The 17,527-nt window shown below is 42.0% G+C and overlaps 1 protein-coding gene across 12 annotated transcripts in view; it reads left to right on the forward strand.

Annotated features, from left to right (window-relative positions):
* Positions 1–17,527, forward strand: part of DCX (doublecortin) — a 139,845-nt gene that overhangs the window by 24,391 nt on the left and 97,927 nt on the right. For all 12 annotated transcript variants that reach the window (XM_072818206.1, XM_072818207.1, XM_072818213.1 and 9 more), the window contains 2 exons: positions 750–1,135; positions 9,255–9,595. In XM_072818206.1, coding sequence (XP_072674307.1) covers positions 750–1,135; positions 9,255–9,595 — 727 coding nt within the window. The remainder of the gene's footprint in view (positions 1–749; positions 1,136–9,254; positions 9,596–17,527) is intronic.

Genomic DNA, 17,527 nt, shown 5'->3' on the forward strand with positions numbered 1-17,527 from the left:
TTCTTATGAATGTTAGATAGCTGCACCAGCTTGATGGGGAAAGGGTCTGATGAATAGCACAAAGACACTAGCTATTCCCTGGAGGCTGTGTCCCTTTAAAGGAGAATCCTGGTTTATTGGGGGTGGGGGGTGGGGTGGGGAGGGGATGCACGCATCAGAGCAGGAAAGAGGATTTGGGATAAAATGAAAAACCTTCCCCTCCGAAGTCATATTACCATATTACCGAGGCACAAAGATTGCTTCCTAAACTGGAGATGCTAACCTCAGCCAGCACCTTCTATTCTATTCTCTTCAAGGGGATTTTTGTCAGGCTATGGATTCATTTACAACTGTTAGTCATGTGGGCATGTGTGAAGAAACAGATGCCAGTTTTAATGTATTTAGCCCGAAGTTACATTTTGATAGGAGCCACTGTCAATAAGTCCCAGGATTTCAAGGGATTTCAAAATCCCTCCCTCGCCCCTGTTTGGAACAGTGCCCAGAGTGCCTCCCTCTCTATCTCTCACCCCAACCCCCACCACCGTCTGCACCTCCCCCAGCCCCTCCTTCTTTCTATTAAGATCAATATTCCTGCAGGTCAGGGGCAAGCAGCAGATGGGTCACGGGTTTTTTCAACCAGTTCTTTTTACAAGCAGCAGATTGCAGAACTGGATCTGGCTAATATTTGAATTCCTTTCTTTTTCTCCCCCCCCCACACTTCCTCCCCCGTTTCCTTTGCCTCTTTTCACCCCCTTTTGTCCACCACTCAGGTCTCTGAGGTTCCACCAAAATATGGAACTTGATTTTGGACATTTTGACGAAAGAGATAAGACATCCAGGAACATGCGGGGCTCACGGATGAATGGGCTGCCGAGCCCCACTCACAGCGCGCATTGTAGCTTCTACCGAACCCGAACCTTGCAAGCTCTTAGCAACGAGAAGAAAGCCAAGAAGGTACGTTTCTACCGCAATGGGGACCGCTACTTCAAGGGGATTGTGTACGCTGTGTCCTCTGACCGTTTTCGCAGCTTCGATGCCTTGCTGGCTGACCTGACTCGATCTCTGTCTGACAACATCAACCTGCCTCAGGGAGTGCGTTACATTTACACCATTGATGGATCCAGGAAAATCGGAAGCATGGATGAACTGGAGGAAGGTAATTCGAGGGTGTTGGCTCTCTGTGGGGGAGGTGACATTGTTTGCCCTGGTTACATTTCTTGGAGTACTCTGAAAAAGATTAGGGGGTACATTTGTCAGAATACCAGGCTGATGCAGAGACTGCCGAGGCTAGAGGCATGACAGAGCCATTAGCCATTACCCTTCAGGGCCTTCAGTCTCTGCTAGTGTTGGAGTGTGGATGGTGGTGACAATGCATTGTGCTTATCTGCCAGGGTATACAAAGGAAAATCTGAATCGTGTCATTAACTCTAGATCTTGTTCACAATTCATTCTGAGTAGCATTACAGAGGCAGACCATGAACTCGTTAGGGCTATAAAATGAGGAAGGAACTTTGGTTGGATTAACAGTAAGATAGCCAAATATCCTCTGAGCTGCTGAGAGACCATTTGTGAACTGCAAAGCATGGAAATATGCACCCTAAAAGCAGGACTTCCTGGACATATTCACAAAGGATTATACTTTTAGGTAAGTGGTCATTGCTCAGCTGTCACTTCTAAAAAGCCCACTCCAGGGTGTGTCCCTAAGGCTGAGGTCATTGAGAGAAATACCAAAGAAAGCTGTAGGTATGTCTGGTATTTTAATAAAGACTATTCCTATTAGAATAGGAGCTGACTCACTGAACCTAAAGCCCTTTAAAGCCTCTCTAGACTTTGGTTTTATGACTGAATGTTATGACGAGGTTGAAAACCCAGCAACCTGCATACCCACTCAAAAATAAGGGAAGTCACAGCTCTTCCCAAAACTTGCTCATCCATGATGCTTTCTTTGTGGTTATTTAGAAAATACACCTCAGGACACATTCCTAATGTTTTACTTTGTCGAGTCAATTATATTGTGGATGCCTCCCTATGCCCACTTTTAAATGGCTAAAATGTAACCAACTGATAATGCAAATGGCCCTCCCCCAGACCGCTCCCCCCCCCCCCCCCCCCCCCCCGCTCTAGCCCTACTTCCTCACCCCCTCCATTCCCAGAGTAAAGGTGAGTTTAGAGCAGGCAGATCTCTCGGGAAACCAAATTATGAAACAGCCAACAAGGAATGAGAATCAGCACATTAAATGACTTGGTGTAGGAGTGCCCCGCCTCCGCTTCACTGCTTCCAGGTTTCTTGTGCTCTTAGACAAAGGAGCATGAATGCTTCCCTTGTGCGAGACCATGTTCTCGCAAGTAGCTGCTGTTTCTAAAGTCAGATCAAGTGATTTGGGGCCAGTTACTTATAAGACATGGTGTCCCTATGGCTACCAGGTCTGGGTCTCAGGGTTCAAGTCTAAGGTTTTCCTACATAGCTGACCTTGAAAAAAAAACAGTGCTGAGAAGGCTTAGAGTATTGGATCATGTTCTGGGTGGCCAGGCAGTGGTTAATCCTAGGCTTTTTCTGAATATTGAAAGGTTGACTATCCTAGCACACGTGTTAAAGGAGAGTAGGAAAAGTAGAAGGACTTGGAGTGAGGTTGAGGGAGCTGTCCAACAGAGTAATTGAGAGGGTGTGTGTCCCTTTGTCACCGTGAAATCCATATCTTGGGCCAATTTGAGGGATGTCTCTGTAATAATTTTCACAAACAAAGCACCTTAAATCACCCAATGTGTCCTCATTTTCCTTAGCTGCAATTTTTCAAAGACTGTGACAGATGCCAGGGCAGAATTCTGAACCAAGGGATGCTGTATTCAGAGTAGGAATTAGAATATTCTTGTTTTCGATATAAGAGAGATATCATGTACGCATATCCCCCCCAAACCATAAATCCATTTTTAAACATACCTTGCTCAAGGACAAGCCCTTGGTATTCATTTTTCTTCCTGGATGTGCGTGTGTGTGTGTGTGTGTGTGTGTGTGTGTGTTTTGTGATAATGTCAGGTCAATATAGATAATAATTATAATTTTGAAGACTGCACCCTTTCTCCTGACCCTTTTGAGTCCTGCTAGATTGGATTCCTCCCCTGGTTGCATGGTAATACTTCCTGGGTTATGTAGAATGTAAATAAGGCTCAGTTGCATTTATTCACATATCATCTACAACCACAAGCTGCAGTAGGCCTCAACGCCCTCCCAGGCCTGATTACTGCCCTGCAGTCAAGGAAATTCTGGAGTATCTCTAAGATAGTGTTGAGAAACGTGACCAATTTTCCCACTGCCACACAGTCAGATGGTAAAGGGCACTGGGATAAGGCAGATTTAAGAAAAAAAGGTCTTTTCTCTCCTGTTTTGTCCTTTGGAACTACTCTTCTAGGAATGGAGGACAGAACTCCCTCACTTTGTTCACCATTGGAAGAGGTCGAATGAAAGACTAAAAACATTCATACCCAAGAGACTTCACACTGGAAAAGTTTGGAAAGATCCCTGATGAAGAATCAGAGGCAGTGGGTTCTAGTCTTAGAGGCAGAAGGTTATTGCAGGAAAAGAAGTCTTTGGAATGAGATTTGTTGCCAATTCAAGATCTGCCGCCTGCTAGCTTGTGTGACCTGGGAGAAACCATTTAGACTCCCTAAGCTTCAGTTTTTCATCTGTAAAGTGAGAACAACTGCTTTGAGTATTGAATAAGACAATGAGTATGAAGTGTTTACTCTTATTCCTGGCTTACAGTAACACTCAGTAAAGGGTATCTACGACTGCTGAGTTGTCCTAGATTCTAAAAACTAGTTAGCCACATGACCATAGGACTGTTGTTATCATGTGATATTCTCTTTTTAAAACAGCATTTTTAAGGAAAACAGCAATTTTAAGGTCTAATTTGCATAATGTAAAATCAGCCATTTAAGCATACAATTCAATGATTTCTAGAAAAATTACCAAGTAGTACAACCATCATCATAATCTAATTTTAGATCCTTTTATTCACCCCAAAAAGAAACCCTGTACCAATTAGCTGTCACTGCCCATTTCCTTCATTGTCTCCAACCCTAGGCAACAGCTTACCTACTTTGTGTCTCTACAGATTTGCCTATTACGGACATTTTATATAAGTGGAATCATACACCATGTGGTCTTTTGTGACTGAATACTTTCCCTTAGAAAAATGTTTTCAAGGGTTATTCTTGTTGTACCATGTATCAGCACTTTCTTCCCTTTTATGGGGGGATGATATTCCATTTCATGCATGGACCACATCTTGTGTCTATGTTGTAATATTCTTATCTGTAGCAAGAGACTAGTAACACTTGGCTTCTTCATCTATCAGGGTGGTTGAGAGGATATAATTAGATAATAAAGAAACATGTCGACAAGGTGAAACTATAGCTATAAGGTACTACTGTTAATAATGTAAAAAAAAAAAAGGAATAGGGATAATGATGCTAGTCAGGGGTTGGGATGACCAGAGGTTCCCAAGTCTGGCTGCCTTTCAGAAACTTTCAGATATTTAGGAATACCAATTCCTGGGTCACACCCAAGATCTATTGAATCAGAATTTCCAGAGCTAGGGCCTCAGAATCTGTTTTTATAAATCTTCCCAGGTGATAATTATGAGCACTTAAACTTGAGAAATTCTGGATTAGATGATCCTGATGGTCCCGAACTTTCAGCTAACTACAGTGGTGGGAGTCCCTAGGAGTGCAGAAGGCCTTGTTTTTGTTTTTATTTTTTATTTTTTTGCTCTGTGGATCTTAAAGGAATGATGAAGTAGAAAACATGTTGTTTCCAAATGGCCACTTTGTTAAATATTTAGACTAAACTAAAATGAAATAAACCACAATGGGTTAATAATCACTCTGGCCTGTGACACTCCTTGTCTAATGCTTCTAGTCTACTGTCTGTTGCTAGATGCTGAAAGTCGAAAGGGGAACATTTTGGGCCCAAATCGGGTTACTTATATCAGCTTTCCCACAGCTCCTTGGGTATACAAAGAATCTCAGTGAAGCCATGAAGGCTGTTGTCATAGATGTATCAGTCATCTTCCTAGTGGGTCAATGGATGAAATCCACCAGTGATGTTTCCTTTTGTCTTGCTTTCCATCACAAAATAATTCCCCTTCCCTTCCTGCCTAATTCTTTCCCCACTTTCTTGTTTGTTAGTCCCCAGGTCAATCTTAGGGGTATTATTTTGAGCACTATTACATAGGCCACAGGACAAATTATTTACAATTGGGACAGTCTTGTTGGAAAATCTGAGTGGAATGGTGGCCCTAGTTATTTATGATCCAGTTCCTTTGCCATAGCTCAATGGAGATGAGATGAGATGACATCACCTTCTTGCTAATTTATACTGTAGCTTCTAAAGCAGGCACATTGCCAAAGAGAAGGATTTAAAGATACCTGGGAGAGAGATGCATCATTAATACATATGATGATAAAATAAAGTATCATTTAGTCTCTTCCTTCTTGAGTGAGGAAGCCTTGGAAAAGAGGAGGAAGCCCAGGCAGGAGTGTCTTTGTGCTGAGAAAACACAAATGCATTTAATGTTTTTGAAAACAGAGCCCTCCTGAAAGTGAAGGGAGGTAGACATTAGATCATCTCAAGCCCACAGCTTGTTCCTTTCCTGCCCTTTCAGCTGTGCTTCCATGACTTCATTTCCTTACCCCCTCATCTTGAAGCACATTGTCAGTTCCAGCAAATTGTCACCTTGCTTGGCTCTGAAGCTAGCTTTCCTTCTAGGCTCCCAATGGGTGGGAAATAGTCCCTGGAAGCTGTGGCAGGATGGGAACCCAGCTGTGTAAAGGTGTGTAAACACACCTCATCCAGCTTCCAGTGCCAGGCAGGAAGCATGGAGCTCTGGCAGCAGATCTTGCAGACGTTTGCAAAAATCAGAACAAGGAAGTCTTGGTCTAGAGAAGCAGCACATTTGATGTCTTTCCAGTAGTACAAGTGGAGAGCCCTCCGTAGTGGGCATATATTTCTTTAACATTTAATGATCATAACAACTTTACCTCCTACAGCCTTCTGGGGAAAAGAGAAGAAAATTACCTCTTATAGACCTCTAGGACTGGAAGGGACTGAGATGTCAGCTAGTGTAATACCTTCAATTTATAGATGGAAAAGCTGAGACTCAGAGATTAGGTGATTTGCCTGAGGTCACACCATTCATAAAGGCCTGACTGGAACTGGAATTCATGTCTGTCTGACTCCCCGAGCTGCCTCCCTCAACCGCCATAAATGACCTGCCCTCTGGTAGGGGATGTTTGTTTACAGGGGAGGCTATGCACATGTGGAGACAGAGGTCATGTGGGAAATCTCTGTACCTTCCCCTTGATTTTGCTGTGAACGCAGAAGAGCCATAAACAAAAAAATAAAGTCTTACAAAATATCCTGCCCTCAGTGTGCATCAGCAGTGGCAGCAAGTGGCTTCGCTGAGTGTTAACCATAGAGCTCCCATATGTCACATTTTCAGCAACTGGACACCTCCTCTTAAGCAGCAGGAAATCATTATTTTTGAGGCCTGAGACCTGGGCAGTGATCATGTTCTATAATGACCATAGCTCAGTTCCAAGATGGCTGCCCTTCTTCTTTCTTTTTTCTTTCCTTGGGCTTTTGCTCTCTCTCTTTTAATCTCCTTTCTCTCAACTCTTTCTCCCTCTCCTCTCTGCTCTTTTTTTTCTTGTTCCCTCTCCATTCATTCAGATTAGGGCCTTAATGATCTGTTAGGTGGAATTTATCAAGTGCTTACCAGGCTCTGGGCTCAGTGCTGAGCCATCTGACTCATGCCTCACTCCAACCTTATGAGGTATGTACTGTTATCACCATTCCCACTTCTCAGACAAGTAATCAAAGCCGGGGGGGTTAGGTAACTTGCCTACGACACACAACTAGGTATCGAAGACCCCATTCTGACTGACATCACATCAGCTGTTCTTTTTCCATTACTCTATATTGGGCCAAAAGGAGAGAGTAGAGAGACTAAAATGTACTGTTGGAAGGTGCTCAACATAGATTTGGCCGAGAGCTGGGCCCTCTGGAAAGTTCTTGGTGCCATATGATACTATAGCTGTCTGCCATCATGTTCATTCTCATCTGGGGGTGGTTAATCATACTCATAGTTCAGAGGCTTAAGAGGTTTAAGAGATGGGAGCAAAATAAGTCCAGAGTCCTAATAGGGCTACACAGCTGACTCTCCAGAGGAGACTGTAGATGAGTGAAATCATAAATATATAGCCTCACACATTTCTACACCACCAGTTGTCAGAGTTTTAAAGTACTTGACAAGTTATGGAAAACACCTGACTCAAAGGAACTAACCTCTTGGAAGGTACCTATGAATCTAGTGGAGTGCTAAGGCAAGGGTTATCTAGGGTGTAGAGGAGATTGACTGTGAATAGATAGGGGAATTGAAAGGGCTCCTTCACCATTTTAAGTCACAAGTTAAAGATCCTAGCCTTTAATCACTTGGGTTAGGTTGGATTAGCCAGCAAAAGAGCCAGAGAAATTAGGGTTTCTTTTGGCTGAGTTCTTTGACTACTCCATCTGGGGTGGGTGTGTTTATTTGTGTTTGTGTGTGTGTGTGTGTGTGTGTGTGTGTGTGTATGTTTGCACCAAGTGGGAGAGGATGCCCATGTTCACCTACAAACCATCCCTTGGTCCCCCTGTCAAGATAGAACACTGACAGCCTCTGGGACTCAGGGCAGTGTTGGAAGCCACTCAACCTTCCCCGTCACACATACACATAAATGTCCTCAAAAGTGCCCTAGAGAATCTGACAGAATCTTTTTCTCAGCACTGAGAAATTTATTAATTAACATGACTTAAAGGATTTGGTGCTACAGAAAGCAATCAATGTTTGCCAAAGGAGTGAATGATTAACCCGGTGTTTCTGATATGTCCCTGTGTGGTTCTCCTGCTGAGACCAAAAGAAGAGCCATCAGACTATGATTGTGTTTAATGCTTTCTTTGCCCTGGCCTGGGTTGACTTATTTATTTAGAGTTATTACTGATGAGTTCAGCCTGATTAATTCCCGCTAGTTTTCTCCAGCTCGACCTCTGGATGAACTTCTGTATACCTTGAGGCTACTGTGTTTTGAGTAACAAATTCAACCTTTTCCAATGCTCTCTCCCCTAGGCTGAGCCTACCTCTCTTCCTCTTTTCTCCAGCTTCTAGTCCCAGGTGTCTAATCCCCCCTGCCCCTTGCCTCTGGCCCCTGTGTTTTTTCCACTGTATTAGTCATTTCCTCTAGCTCAAGGTAAACGTGAAAATTATGCTAGATTTCTCCAATCCATAAATCTGGCTGTCTAATGTATTCTCACATCTCCACCTCATTACTTGTGGCAGCCAAGGGTGATCCCTAGTGAAGATGGCCTTGAACACATACATCTAGTATGTAGCATTTAGGAAAATGGAAAGATGAGGGGTGAGTGGTGGAAACCGAGGAAAGTATTTCTCAAGCAACAGCTAGATTTGCAAACACAAGCGGTGGACTGTGTGTGTGTGTGTGTGTGTGTGTGCACGTTGTTATTCAGTTTTTCCACTTGGGTGTGGGGTTGAGCAGTAGAGGACAGAGTTATACATACACAACATATATATTCACCACACACACACACACACATACATGCACACACACATTTCACATTTTGGCATTCCACTGCTCAGCCATATACTCTGTGCAAAGGACAGTCTGGCTTCTTGGAAAATATGTACTGTGTGCCCAATATGCAAGGACACTGGGGTCACTTTAACTTGGAATAAAGTATATTAATTGTAAAGTTCTCCTTGGTTTATAATATAACCATGGAATGGGGCTGTGAGGCCAGAAATGGGACAGGAAGATTAAGAAATAGAGACATGTTAAAAACACTCCAGTAATGCCCCCTAGATATTAACAAACATCTGAGAAACTGACATAGGCATTTCCATTGAAGTAAAATCCTATGAAGCTTAAGAACCCTGCTTGTTAGATTATATTTAGATGTGTTCATTGTCCTTGAAATCCTTAGCTTTAGAGGATTTTTTCAACTTAGGTATGCCATCATAATGAAGAATGTTTTGCTGATGACTTGCTCTTGACTTTGAATGAACCAAGTTGTTAGAGGGAGAGCCCAGTTAGAAGTTGTGCCTACAGTTGGTTACTATCACTGTATTTCCAAAAGTCTTACGCCAAGGTCAGCGTGTGCTAGTTTGGTTAGAATAGTTCATGAATCTACTCTTGAACTAATTACCACTTATTTCTTCCCGTAGGGGAAAGCTATGTTTGTTCCTCAGACAACTTCTTTAAAAAGGTGGAGTACACCAAGAATGTCAATCCCAACTGGTCTGTCAATGTGAAAACATCTGCCAATATGAAAGCCCCCCAATCCCTGGCAAGCAGCAATAGTGCCCAGGCCAGAGAGAACAAGGACTTTGTGCGCCCCAAGCTAGTGACGATCATCCGCAGTGGGGTGAAGCCTCGGAAGGCCGTACGTGTGCTGCTGAACAAGAAGACGGCTCACTCTTTTGAGCAAGTCCTCACCGATATCACTGAAGCCATCAAGCTGGAGACTGGGGTTGTCAAAAAACTCTACACTCTGGATGGAAAACAGGTAAGTAGTTTTTTTGTTGTTTTAATAAAAGTACCTGTCTTTTCAGTTATTCTAAATACCTGGATGCCCATGCTGTCCCTGAGGCATCATTTCCAGTTGGGGGACTCTTCCTCTACCTCTCATCATCCCTACCTGTTATTTTATGTCTCACTGGGAAGAAAGGTCTTTTCAGCAGACAAAACAATCCACCAGAAATCTGAGGCTTTGAAATTCAATCTGCTTATGTCTTATCAAGGAGAATGGTCACTTAGCCTCAGCTTTCTTATCTGCTAAGTAAAGGACTGAGTACCTAGGTTTTACACATGCTCGTGAATATGAATTCATCTATGAAGTGATGCAACCTTGATTGTTCAGTGCATGTCACTCGAAGTGAGATTTGTGGGCTCCTTTCTTAGGTGGCCTGATGTTGGTGTTCAGTGTCCATTCTGGTGAAAAGAGGTTGAGGTAATCCCTCATATTCTGAGAGGACTCAGATACAGGGGAAGCACTAATGTCTCTGGTTCGTTGTCTTTGCCTCGCACTAGACCACGTTTTCTCTTTCTCTCTTTTCCATGTGACATAGCTGTCTGAATTTGGTTCCACTGATGGTTTTGTGTGAGAAAGGGACTATTTCAAGATCCTAAAATTAGCCCAAGAAAGATGCTGCCATCTGTTCCTCTCCAAATCAGGTTCTTCATGTCATTGGTTATGCTACTTAAGTACCACCTATATTAATATCTGGGAAAGAATGCAGCCAGGCATCTCCATCAGACAGATGCACCATTCTCTTGAGCATAGGGAGCTGTAAATGTATGACAAAATACTTCCAAAGGATTTGAACAGTGGCTGGTTCTGTTGGCTCTAAAGGGAATTCTGGTCCCCCATCAGCAAAGACAACTGTGAGTTATTATCAGTCCATACTTTCTACTCCTTAAAATACCTTTGGTGTTTGAACAACTATATAGATTCTAAAGAAGTGACTGATGAGCATTCAAATGCAGAACTATGCCTCCTCCCATAATTTCTGACATATACCGTGTGCCTCAAGAATTTAAATTTCTGGTAAAACCTAAACTCATGGATGTGGGAACTTTTCTAAATTTGGGACTTTTATCTGTTCTTCATTTTGTGATGTGAGTGTCACCTGGAGGCATTGGTTATACATGATGTGTGTTGGTTGTACCAAAGCATGGAGTTTACTTGCAATGGGAAAAGTCACAACTCCCAAGCATCTCTCAAAGAGTATCTCTTTCCTGAGAACCAAGTACATAAGAAACAGGCGCTTCCCAGGAATAGTCTTAATCACTGGAACTTTCAGCTCAGAAAAACAGAACCTAGGAATTTTAGGAGCATTGACAGTGACCTGAGAAGTCATGACATTTAATCTCCCACTTATGGCAGTGATATACTCTACAACCATTTCAGTGTTATGAGACAGCCTATTACACTGTTGAAAAGCTGTGAGTTTTAGAAAGATTTTCCTTATTTTGGGCGTAAGTTCCCTTCCCTAATTCATTCAGCCTCTTGAAGTAATGCATGACAAATATGAATCAAGGGCATAAGACTGGGAATCAGAAGACCTGGTTTCTAGTCTTAATATTGCAACTTACTGTGTGACCTTGGGCTAATCACTTAATTATCCAAAGCCTCCTGCTTCTTCATACAAAGGGGCTGATCACACCTGCCCTACCCATGCTCACAGGATTCTCCTGAAGATCAAAAGAAATAATGGATATGAAAGCACTCTAAATTAGAACATAAGATGTAAATATGTATGCATACAATTCATCATTAGATGAGACAAAATATGTAAATTGCCTGGTAATTTACATGTATATCAGTAAATGATAGCTCTTTTAATTCCACTTTCCCTCCATCATTCTTAGCATGAGTTTCCAACATTTTGTGGAGATATACTACATTTCGGTATGCTGGGATTGCTCTTTTGTTTTCTTTATTTTTTAAAAATAATAAATTTATTTTTTAATGGTGTTCAATTTGCCAACATACAGAATAACACCCAGTGCTCATCCCATCAAGTGCCCCCCTCAGTGCCCGTCACCCATTCACCCCCACCCCCCGCCCTCCTCCCCTTCCACCACCACTAGTTCGTTTCCCAGAGTTAGGAGTCTTTATGTTCTGTCTCCCTTTCTGATATTTCCTACACGTTTCTTCTCCCTTCCCTTATATTCTCTTTCACTAATATTTATATTCCCCAAATGAATGAGAACATATAATGTTTGTCCTTCTCCGATTGACTTACTTCACTCAGCATAATACCCTCCAGTTCCATCCACGTTGAAGCAAATGGTGGGTATTTGTCGTTTCTAATGGCTGAGTAATATTCCATTGTATACATAAACCACATCTTCTTTATCCATTCATCTTTCGATGGACACTGAGGCTCCTTGACAGTTTGGCTATTGTGGACATTGCTGCTATAAACATCGGGGTGCAGGTGTCCCGGTGTTTCATTGCATCTGTATCTTTGGGGTAAATCCCCAGAAGTGCAATTGCTGGGTCGTAGGGCAGGTCTATTTTTAACTCTTTGAGGAACATCCACACAGTTTTCCAGAGTGGCTGCACCAGTTCACATTCCCACCAACAGTGTAAGAGGGTTCCCTTTGCTCTGCATCCTCTCCAACATTTGTGGTTTCCTGCCTTGTTAATTTTCCCCATTCTCACTGGTGTGAGGTGGTATCTCATTGTGGTTTTGAGTTGTATTTCCCTGATGGCAAGTGATGCAGAGCATTTTCTCATGTGCATGTTGGCCGCCATGTCTACGTCTTCCTCTGGGAGATTTCTGTTCATGTCTTTTGCCCATTTAATGATTGGATTGTTTGTTTCTTTGGTGTTGAGTTTAAGAAGTTCTTTATAGATCTTGGAAACTAGTCCTTTATCTGATACATCATTTGCAAATATCTTCTCCCATTCTGTAGGTTGTCTTTGAGTTTTGTTGACTGTATCCTTTGCTGTGCAAAAGCTTCTTATCTTGATGAAGTCCCAATAGTTCATTTTTGCTTTTGTTTCTTTTGCCTTCGTGGATGTATGTTGCAAGAAGTTACTGTGGCCAAGTTCAAAAAGGGTGTTGCCTGTGTTCTCCTCTAGGATTTTGATGGAATCTTGTCTCACATTTAGATCTTTCATCCATTTTGAGTTTATCTTTGTGTATGGTGTAAGGGAGTGGTCTAGTTTCATTCTTCTGCATGTGGATGTCCAATTTTCCCAGCACCATTTATTGAAGAGGCTGTCTTTCTTCCAGTGGATAGTCTTTCCTCCTTTATCGAATATTAGTTGACCATAAAGTTGAGGGTCTGCTTCTGGCTTCTCTATTCTGTTCCATTGATGTATGTGTCTGTTTTGTGCCAGTACCACACTGTCTTGATGACCACAGCTTTGTAGTACAACCTGAAATCTGGCACTGTGATGCCCCCACCTATGGTTTTCTTTTTTAAAATTCCCCTGGCTATTCGGGGTCTTCTTTGATTCCACACAAATCTTAAAATAATTTGTTCTAACTCTCTGAGGAAAGTCCATGGTATTTTGATAGGGATTGCATTAAACGTGTAAATTGCCCTGGGTAGCATTGACATTTTCACAATATTAATTCTGCCAATCCACGAGCATGGAATATTTTTCCATCTCTTTGTGTCTTCCTCAATTTCTTTCAGAAGTGTTCTATAGTTTTGAGGGTATAGATCCTTTACCTCTTTGGTTTGGTTTATTCCGAGGTATCTTATGCTTTTGGGTACAATTGTAAATGGGATTGACTCCTTAATTTCTCTTTCTTCAGTCTCATTGTTAGTGTCTAGAAATGCCACTGACTTCTGGGCATTGATTTTGTATCCTGCCACGCTGCCAAATTGCTGTATGAGTTCTAGCAATCTTGGGGTGGAGGCTTTTGGGTTTTCTAACGTAGAGTATCATGTCATTGGCGAAGAGGGAGAGTTTGACTTCTTCTTTGCCAATTTGAATGCCTTTAATGTCTTTTTGTTGTCTGATTGCTGAGGCTAGGACTTCTAGTACTATGTTGAATAGCAGTGGTGAGAGTGGACATCCCTGTCTTGTTCCTGATCTTAGGGGAAAGGCTCCCAGCGCTTCCCCATTGAGAATGATATTTGCTGTGGGCTTTTCGTAGATGGCTTTTAAGATGTTGAGGAATGTTCCCTCTATCCCTACACTCTGAAGAGTTTTGATCAGGAATGGATGCTGTATTTTGTCAAATGCTTTCTCTGCATCTAATGAGAGGATCATATGGTTCTTGGTTTTTCTCTTGCTGATATGATGAATCACATTGATTGTTTTACGAGTGTTGAACCAGCCTTGTGTCCTGGGAATAAATCCTACTTGGTCATGGTGAATAATTTTCTTAATGTACTGTTGGATCCTATTGGCTAGTATTTTGTTGAGAATTTTTGCATGGGATTGCTCTTAATGATAAATAAAGCAACACCTCTACCTCCCAGGTGAGCAAGCTTCAGTCCAGTGATGGATGGATTTTTATCCTACAGCAGGCCACAGAGAACAGCATGTTTTCTTTAACTCTTTCAAGCATTGGCTCCCATTTCTTTGGGGAACACATTACAAAATGCCAGTGTATGACACAGTGTGTCTATAGAAACATCGAGGAGCAGTGCTCAGGCATTAGTGCCACTCTATACAATTCATTCTCTTTAAAATGTCTCCCTTTGGGGGCACCTGGGTGGCTCAGTTTGTTAAGAGTCCGACTCCTGAATTCGGCTCGGGTCATGATCTCAGATCAAGCCTGTCTCTGGCTCCACACTGGGCATGGAGCCTGCTTGAAATTCTCCCTCTCCCTGTCTCTTGGTCCCTCCCCCCCCAAATAAAATGTCTCCCTCTGCCTACTTGAGACCCCTAGGAGTTCTCTTTTCAGGCCTGTTTCAAATAAGGCCTGTAAACTTCTCTGTCTTTACTGTGCAAAGTTAAAGCGATCTTAACCATTTTTTTAATGCTCAGCTCCTGATATATTGTGGAGTCTCTATGAATGATTGTTGATTGAATCGACTGACATAAAGATATTCTCACATGGCTCAGGTAGATATTCTGAGATGTTCTGAGAAGCCCTCTACTTTCAGTGCCCCAAACACTAGCCTTAGTCTATCAGAAAAGATAGGAGTCTTCCAAAGGAGTGTGTATTCCACTTGGGGAACTCCTTCCTATTTGTTACTTATTTGGAAGTCATGAAGGGCAGACTTTTAAGACAACATTTCCCAAAGTATATTCTAAAAATTGTCCCCGTCTCTGGCTCCCCAGCAGCTTTTCATAAAAGGGTTTTGTGGCCAAATAATGTAGTGAAATGCTGCAAATTATATGCCTTTCTTAGAGATTCAGAGTGCTCATTGGCATATTAAATGTTCTGAGAAGTCCTGCAGAAAGGAAACCCATTTAATTTAGACCCAGGATTTCCCAATTTTATCTAACCACAAGCATTTTTAATGGAATATACATATGTATATGTGTGTGTACATATATTTTATTTATGTATTTCTTTTCTGCAGAGCACACTAGAAAATGCTGTTTACAGAAGATGCTGAATGATTAGGAACTAACTATCCTAACCTCACTGGTAAAATTGGTATGCCTGGGGTAACCCACAAATCAAACATTGTTGTGCGGTTACGGCAAGAACATTAAATAACAAAATTTGGGGGTACAGGGACAAACCTACTAATTGCAATATAGGTGCTGAGTACACTGAAAGTTGGCCCAACTCAAAATTTTGGAGCCCAGTCCATTCCCCAATTCTGGTGATGACAGCTCTAATGTTAACACCTGTCAGTCACTTTGATTACTGGTGGGTATTCTTACTGCTTGGGAATACGATCTTCCTCTGTGCAGGGTGAAGGCACATGTGTTGCAATGGCTTGGACTTGCTTGGATATTCCATGTCTGTCCTTAGTTAAATGTGGCACCAGGCAGAAAGGACAATGTATGGACAAGGCTATTTGTTATGGAACATTTTAATCATGAAATCAAGGCCATCACTTGGTTTTGGCCTTGCTCTGATTGGATCCCAAATAGACAAAAATCATGTGGTTTTCTCCCCCGTTGTTTAAATAATGATCAGTTCAAACAGCCCAGTTGATTATTCCAGATTTATTGTTGCTTCTGACTTTGTGTGTACCATTTGATTGATTGGCTTACGCTGATTGACAAGAAATCTGCAGACAAGGCTGTCTTGTCTTTCTATTTTTATTTTGTTTGGTGGCTTTTGGAACCCTTGGTCTTTTTAGGGCTAAAGGTTTGCCAGTGTAGAAGACAGATTTCCACACCCATTGCCTCTGAGATATTTGTGGCCTGTGTTGACAGGGAAACTAACCGTCATTAGTACAAAGGGGTCCCAATTTATTTCTCGCCTCAATAAGAAGTTGCTAATGAAATAAGGAGCAGTTGGCAGGGCCCTTGCAATTCCTGTGGGCTGTAATGGATTTCTAGGAGAGCAGGGAAGTTATGAAAGGTTAGATGATGATGCATATTAGTTAACTCTCAGGTGAGATTGTTCTTTTGATTCTTTGGCAACTGGAGTGGTTGTTGCAGTTATTTATGAAATTATCCAAATATTAATTTCTATAAGCAAGCTGCACATTTATGCTTAAAGATCACGGATGCATAAAAACTAGAACCCCAATTTCTGGCTTACTTGGTAATAGTAGCATAGTAGTCTAACCCTTAAATTCATTTCAGTAAAGCACAGAGCATGGTGCTTCCATTAAAGATTCAGAGTTTTAATAATAGTCCTTGAGCTTTTTGGCATCTAAAACAGGGGTGCAGCTGGTCTGCACACCATCCATATTCATGTTATACTCATTGGCATCTCTGGTCTCAGTTTTGTCCACATCCAAGGTCTGTGCAGTCAAAGATTTATCATTGCCTCAAGACACATGCCTAAGTGATAAGTATGGCCTTTAGTGTTTGTGTTAGCTTTGTTAGGCCAGTTTTCAAGTGGATGAATTTATTTCATGTCTTTGTCTCTGTCTTTCTAATATCAACTATTTGGATTGGGAATTGTAGATCTCAGAATAACATGAAAGGGTTTTAAGCTGATTCTGAGATTACCCATAGCCTTGGAAACTAGAACAGGAGTTTTAAGAAATGTTTTGAACCATAAGATGATGAAATAGTAAAAATGAGAGCATAGAGGATGTTTGAACGGCTGTTAAGTATTCCAGAAAAAAAACTTGCCCCATCTTGACATACTAAATAACTGGGTGCTGCAAGCACAAAGGCAATCACAGGAAATACAGGAAGACAAGTTGGATTTAACCTTGAAAATGTAGAGTGCATTTCCCAAGGTGACTGTGTCTTTACTTTGCTTGTGTAACCAGTTTTTCTCTCCTCTGCCCCCCATCATCTCTGCCCCCTCCAGCCACATCTGGTCTTACTTATATTCCCTGGCCTTTAGCTCTCCCAGAGTCAACCTCTCTCTTAGTGTTTTGACCCTTTACGCCAACATTGGGCTCAATAGAAAAGGCCACATGGCCATAAATTATGCCCCAAGAGGGAGGTCATTTACCATTGACCTTCTCTTGAGCCAATCAAGGCTGGAAAGATGTTTGTATTACTGAAAGATCCTCCTTCTCCAACCTTCCACAGATTCAATTCCTAGAGACAGGCCTTGGGAAGATTGGCTTGAGCATGAAATGAAAAAGAGCAAAGATGGGGAGCCAGGCTGGGCTCTGTGAAAGGAGACAGTTGCAAACTACCTTGCTATATGCAGTGTATACTTCAAGATATCTCACACTGAGGTAGATTTTGTGATTAAAAGAGGGAATATGATGGAGGTGGCCAAACATCAAATATGCCATCTTTCGGGAGAGAAAGGACTAAGCATAGCCTGGCAATTGGTTATTCCTTCATTAATTTATCCTCTTAGTCTTATTGTTGATGAGATGCTCTTGGCTCAGAGCAGTGAAGAGGTGGGGCTTGGCCATT

Source organism: Canis lupus, chromosome X, assembly GCF_048164855.1.
Source record: "Canis lupus baileyi chromosome X, mCanLup2.hap1, whole genome shotgun sequence".
Taxonomy (NCBI): Eukaryota; Metazoa; Chordata; class Mammalia; order Carnivora; family Canidae; genus Canis; species Canis lupus.